At 48.2% G+C, this 6,215-nt stretch overlaps 1 protein-coding gene across 2 annotated transcripts; it reads right to left on the bottom strand.

The window, feature by feature from the left end:
* Positions 1-1,176: 1,176 nt before the first annotated feature.
* On the bottom strand, positions 1,177-5,086 carry GPR88 (G protein-coupled receptor 88). Of its 2 annotated transcripts, none has more exons than XM_067727046.1 (2): positions 4,693-5,086; positions 1,177-4,338 (listed from the first exon to the last, which is right to left on the bottom strand). In XM_067727046.1, exon 2 carries the CDS (start codon positions 4,267-4,269, stop codon positions 3,118-3,120), a length of 1,152 nt encoding a protein of 383 aa, XP_067583147.1. In that variant the 5' UTR covers positions 4,270-4,338; positions 4,693-5,086; the 3' UTR covers positions 1,177-3,117. The 2 variants fall into 2 exon arrangements, with proteins under 2 accessions (XP_067583147.1, XP_067583148.1); XM_067727047.1 differs by having other exon boundaries at positions 4,746-5,086.
* Between the last annotated feature and the right edge of the window lie 1,129 nt (positions 5,087-6,215).

Raw genomic sequence — 6,215 nt, 5'->3', positions numbered from 1 at the left:
AAACAAACCTGTGGATGCTTCTGTACCTCTGTACAAAACAGAATTATTGTTTAAGCACATATTTCATTTTGGAAGAAGGAAAGTGCTACAAGTAATACCTATTACTTCCTAGAATTTAACCATTAAAATACAAGGGTGGTGCAGGGGGAGAGTGTGCTATATGTCTTAACAGGCATATACCTAAAGAAAAAAAGTAGAAAAGGCAAAGTAGGGCAGCCCAAAACAGCAATTAGGATTTTTCTTGAGTGGATAATGTATAGTTTCATTTAAATAGGAACACAATCTTCATTAACTTAATCTGTAAAAGCAGTAACTCCAACTCCCAGCTATTGCCCGAGTAAGGCAGTTTTATTGTTTTTTGTTTTCTTTTTTTTTTGCGGTACGTGGGCCTCTCACCGTTGTGGTCTCTCCCGTTGCGGAGCACAGGCTCCGGACACGCAGGCTCAGCGGCCATGGCTCACGGGCTCAGCCGCTCCGCGGCATGTGGGATCCTCCCGGACCGGGGTACAAACCCGTGTCCCCTGCATCGGCAGGCGGACTCTCAGCCACTGCGCCACCAGGGAAGCCCGCGAGTAAGGCATTTTTAGAAACATCATTGCTACTTCGAAATTTAAAGTGAATCAGTCCTGTGGAGTTAATTACCGGTAAATACAACCTGAAGTAGTTCTCCCACTTGGCACTGAACCAGCATAAGGTGTTCTCAGTGTTAGCCAGAAACACTGCAAGGTATCAGATACTTGAAAAGCTAAGTTTATAGGCTTGGCAACAGTTTATAGGAATAGCGGGAAAAATCGTCAGTAGCATCCACAGTGAGAAACATGGATAAAGGCCTAATTAAAAGAAGACCTTTTTGATAGAGATTTTGATAGAGATTTAGACAAGCGTCCCCCAGCCCCCCCCCCAAAAAATTCAGCTCTCTGTTGTTGCAGCCTATTCCCCAAATCAGTTATACTTACAAAAAGGAAATTACACCTATTTCTTTTCAATGCTGGCATGTGGATCCTATTTAGTTATAAAAGGTAGAAATAATTTTAGAAACTAAAAGTAAAATTAAATAAAGCCAGAACAAAGAAATTACTTTCATCACCAGTGCTTCGGGATACAGTGTCATCTGCTTCAGCGTTCTCGAGGAGGTATGCAAGAAGATCAGAGACCGAAGAAAAAAACTCGGAGGAATAGTTGTCTGAACTTTAATTAAATATTTGAATCAAGAAAAATGGGAACAGATGAAACCTTAGTAAGAGAGAAATGGTGCATGCACAAAGGGGATAGATTAATAAAATGACTGCTGATCTATTACTGGTAATAAACACATTTGTTTTGTTTTGTTTTTCTACAAACATGTCAAAGTTTCCTGCAACTCCCATAATTATTCAAACACACAAGTGTTCCCACTATCCTGGCTTACAAATAAATGTCCAGGAGGCCAACAAAGCAAGCTGTTTTGGTTCCTGAATTACACAGTTAATTGAGGCTGTTCAGCCCCAGATCTGATGTAGTGAACAGTCAGAATTGCTGATAGCTGAGTATCTTATTACTTTACTCTCATTTTTATTTGCTAAAGTGATTTCACACAATTTTGCATTTCAAATATTTCTAAATAAATTTAGTAAACCAGAGATGAAAATGGCAAGCCTCAAATCATATGTTTTAGAACAGATTCCCATTTGAACTGTTCATTTTATATAACCGAGTTTATTACACCTTCTTTAACAGATATGATATTAATGGTAAGTGTCGTGGTAATACATAAAAAAACACTGTTACTTTCTAATGTGTGACTTGTCTAAACCCTAAAAAGAGCACAGTTGGCTTTGCAGAGCCAAATCATATTATTGATCCATCTTGACTGTGGTTCATTTGCAAGATAAAGTCCCACCTGGGAGTCTTCTCATAAATTGGGTCAAGACAAGAAGAACTCTAGGTAGCCAGAGGTGTCTCTGTGTCTCTTTTCAAATAATTGATGGCCACTTCTTCTGGTGTGTGGAAGAAGTAAAATGTCCTTGTCAAATGGGTATTGCTTTAGTACCACATGCCCAATAAGTTCTAGCATCTAGGAGAGCATGCAATAGAGGTTAATATTAGCTATGCAGTCATGGTATTATTAGTGTTTAATTATTTCATGTGCATTGAGATATTTTAAATGTTAAAGAGAAAACAGAAGGACTTATTCTCCTTAGCAACCATTAGAGTACAGAATGTTCACAGCTGCAATCACACTCATAAGGCAGGTAAATCGATGACAAAATGAGGGTAGCAACTAATGTGCATGCTATAGAAAACCTGAAAGTGGTACCTAAAATAGATAGCCCCCTTATGTTTTCCAAAATTCCATAGCTGGCTCAGACCATCAATCAGCACAATGGAAATCTGTCACTTTAACACTCAATGCCGATTTTCAGTCTTAGAAGTGCAAAGGGCGGGGGGGGGGGGGGGTGTAAAATAATAAATCTGGGGGTTTTCCCCCTCACTGGCTAAGATGCTATCTCATTCGCGAATGATTTTACTTTATAAAAACCCTTTTAAAAATAAAGGGCTTAAGGTCTTAATGGCAACTCATACTGGTGTGCACATCTGTGGCTTCATTCTTCAGGTTAATATACAAAGGCTAAGTTATAGCAGAAGCATTATCGAAGGTAGGTTACTTTCTAAAATGCTTCATAAATATTATTTCCTTCAATATTATTTCCTTTGGCTCATGCACACTCAACGCGCTTCATATATATTATAAGATGATGAAGGTGGGAATGGTAATTATGTTATCAAAGCTGTTTTTCCAAAACTGTGTTGAAAGAAATTAACCGGTTCTTTCAAAATGTCAGTGTGCAAGTTCCTGAAGTTTCCCGGTGTTCTGACTTTAGGATTTCTCCAAAACACGCAAACAAAAGGTAAAAATCAGGTGGCCGTCGAAAATGACTTCGCGGACCCCATGTATACGGAAACCTCGGTTCAGGTATCCCACTGGGGTCGAAGGCGAAATCTTCGCACCGATATATTATTGAGCTTCACCCGCAGGAGTCTTCGTTCAGGCAGGGGATGCTTTCCAAGATCAGGAGGCGGTGGTGCCCAAGGGCAATGGAAGCTGGGAATCTCCGCTTCCCGCCCGCCCTGCCCGGGTCACCAGTGCTGGCCTGCGGCGCGAGTGCCCAGCTGCGCCTGGGACACCGCAGGCATAGCCGTGGCGGCGGCGGCGGCCGCAGCCGCCGCGTCGCCGATGCCGGGCAGGACGGAGCGCACGGAGCGGCGGAACTCCTCGTTCCTCCACGTGTAGAGCAGCGGGTTGAGCGCGGACAGAGCGCAGCACAGGAGCCAGCTGGCCGCCTGCACACCCCAGGGCACGGGCAGCGAGAAGCCGCTGGCCAGGCTCACCCACACCAGCGGCTGCGTGGCCAGCAAGAAGACGCAGCAGAGCAGCAGCACCGACAGGCCGCTGAGACGCCGCTGCGCCCGCCGCGGGTGCAGCGCTGGGGGCAGCGGCTGGGCCTGAGGCGGGTGCGCGGCACCACCCGGGCCTGGCGCGTGAGGGGCTCCCGGGAAGGCGGCGGCGGCGGCGCAGCCGGGCAGCTGGTGCAGTAGGTGGAAGTTGAGGACGCTGACCCGCTTGACGCTGACGCGCACGCGGCGCACGATGCCCAGGTAGCAGTGCAGCAGCAGCGCCGTCTGCGCCAGCAGCGCCGCGGCGGCCAGCAGCGCCGGGTAGTGGACGCGCGGGGGCGCGGCGCCGGGACGCGGCGCCCAGGGCGGGAGCAGCAGCACGAGGCCCAGGGCTAGTGCCCAGGACAGCGCCAGCATGCCCGCCGTGTGGCGCCGCTGGTACAGCGCCTGGTAGGTGGCGGGCGCCCGGGTGATGAGTAGGTAGCGGTTCAGGGCCACCAGGCAGTGGGACAAGAGGGACACGGTGAGCCCGAGGCCCAGCAGCCCGCCCCGCAGCAGGCGGTAGCTCCCCCCGGCGCCGTCCCAGTCCCCAGGGGGCTCCGCAGAGCCCGCGGGCAGGAGCCCGAGCACCGCCTCCTGCGGCATCCAGAGGGCGCAGACGCTGAGGTCGGCGGCACAGCCGTTCACGATGAAGGCGTTGCTCGTAGTCTGCAGCTTTCGGAAGGACGACACGAGATAGATGACCATGCCGTTGGCCAGCGTGCCTCCGATGGCCAGGCCTGAGTACAGGAGGGACACGGGGATGCGCCGGCCCGCCCACGACTCCTCTTCCTCGCAGAGCAGCAACAGCGATCCCCCGGTGGCGGAGGAAGTGGACGTGGAAGAGTTGGTCATTCTGGCCAACTCTTCACACCTCTCTGGCTAGCGTCGGCTTCTCGCAGCGCGGCGCATCCTGACACCCGCCTGCAGAGAGGGCAGAGACATCCCTTCAGCCCTCTGCCACCGACACAAAAGGCTGAAGCAGAATAATGGGCTGGGGGAGGGGGAGAGAGGGAGCTCTAGGAGAACGGGGGTGGCAAACGACAGGTGCCTGCCTGGGAAGTGTCTCTAGTGCCAGGCGAAGGGCCTCTTTACATTCAGCAAGCACCAGGGAAGCCCTAGGACAGAGCAATACGGAGAACAGTTTCCTCTTCTCCCCCTAAACACACACATAGACACACGCACGGGAATGGCAGATGGAGCCCCCAGTTTCCAGGAGAAAGCAGAGATATCCCACCTGAGGAAAATACCAGGGGAAAGGGGTTGGGGGTATCTTACTTTCGGGCTGGTCCTTAGCTGGCAGTAGCAGAGGGAGGGATGCCAGGAAATACCTCCTCAGCAGCAGCATCTGTGGTCCCGAAATCAATAGGAGAAACTCATCTGGGATCAGTGCCAGGAGCCAAGTGCCTCCTTCTCCAATGCAGCATCCACGCACATGGCCCTAGGCAGAAACCAGCAGCTGCAGGGAGACTTCTCAGCTGGCAGCAGGGCTGGAGAAAGTGAAGTGGCAGGCTGCAAGCCCAGGCAGGTGGGCAGGTAGTCAGGCGGCAGCAGCAAGGATGCTTGGCTGCAAAAGCAGAAGCTCAGCTCAAGAGAAGAGCAAGCACTCCGTGCTCAGAAGCAAGAGTGGTGGCTGATGAGGGGAACCCACTCGAAGCGCTCTCCTGCTCAGTTATACATCACGCAGGGAAAAGGCAGCCTTTCCACACTTGCATGAATTATTCAATAGCTTCTAACTTGTGAAAGGGAAGAAAAATATCTTGCTCAGAAAGTGCTGTCATTAAACAAGTTTCTCTGTTTTTTCTCAGTCTCTCAATCACCCTATTTTTCACTTTGCTTCGTTTTTCTTTTCTTCTTTTTTTTTCCTTCCATCAATGCTAGAATAAAATTTAATATACCCCCAATGTATTTCATCCCAGTCTGATGCATCCTGGGGGTGAGTTTTTCTGAGAGATAAATATACTCCTAATACCTACGACTGATCTCTTCCATCCCACATTTTCAGGGAGAACTTACATTCTAATTGAAATTCACTTTTTCTTTGGTAAGGTGGGACATGGGTCATTATCCACACAAAATCTCCAAGTCTTAATTTCAATAATAATTTCAGTTTTTTTCTCATCATCAAACTCCTTTCTAGAGGGTGGCTTCTGTTTCAGTAATGAAATCGAGGGTAAAAATGACATGGTCAGAAGTTTAAATACAAGTGGGTATCTGGGGGAAAGCAAGGGCCCTGAATGTTACACAGGTTAAGGGGCAAAGTTGTCTCTTTACTGCAGAACTTTTAATCTTGTGGTCTGTCTTAGATAGAGATTTGCAGTCTGAAGTTGGAATCTTCCACATGGGAAATTTTTCATAAAAGTCATCACCTCCCACAAATCATTTTTCACGAGGAAAATCATTTATTTGAAAATGTAACTCAATATAGAATATGGTAATACGGCATAATAGAAAAAAATGCTAGGTGGGGTTTCAGGACACCTGGGTTCTAAGCTGGATGTCCACCAAATAAATGGCCTTGGGATGGATCATTTCACTCTTGTCAAATAAGAAGTTTCACTCAGTGACTTCCAAGGCCCTTTCTGTTCGAACTTTCTATGAATCCTCATGCATAAATGTGACATTTCTCCACCCTAGTCTGACATCTGAAATATACCTACTCCGTCTAACATGTAATGTAGTCAGTCTCAGGTCACACGGCAGCAGTTTTTTTCCAGTCTGTCCCTAAGGGTGTCTATTCAGGATGAAGCACAAAGTGCACCTCCTCTGCTCTCTGCTTCCCTCTCTCTCTTTCAGAAACA

The sequence above is a fragment of the Pseudorca crassidens genome, chromosome 2 (assembly GCF_039906515.1).
Source record: "Pseudorca crassidens isolate mPseCra1 chromosome 2, mPseCra1.hap1, whole genome shotgun sequence".
Classification (NCBI taxonomy): domain Eukaryota; kingdom Metazoa; phylum Chordata; class Mammalia; order Artiodactyla; family Delphinidae; genus Pseudorca; species Pseudorca crassidens.
Note: the sequence above shows the minus strand (reverse complement) of the source record. Positions and strands in the feature narration are given on the sequence as shown.

Bases quoted from the DNA above. Each gene is read 5' to 3' on its own strand.
- GPR88 (XM_067727046.1), bottom strand. From the start codon at position 4,269: ATGACCAACTCTTCCACGTCCACTTCCTCCGCCACCGGGGGATCGCTG.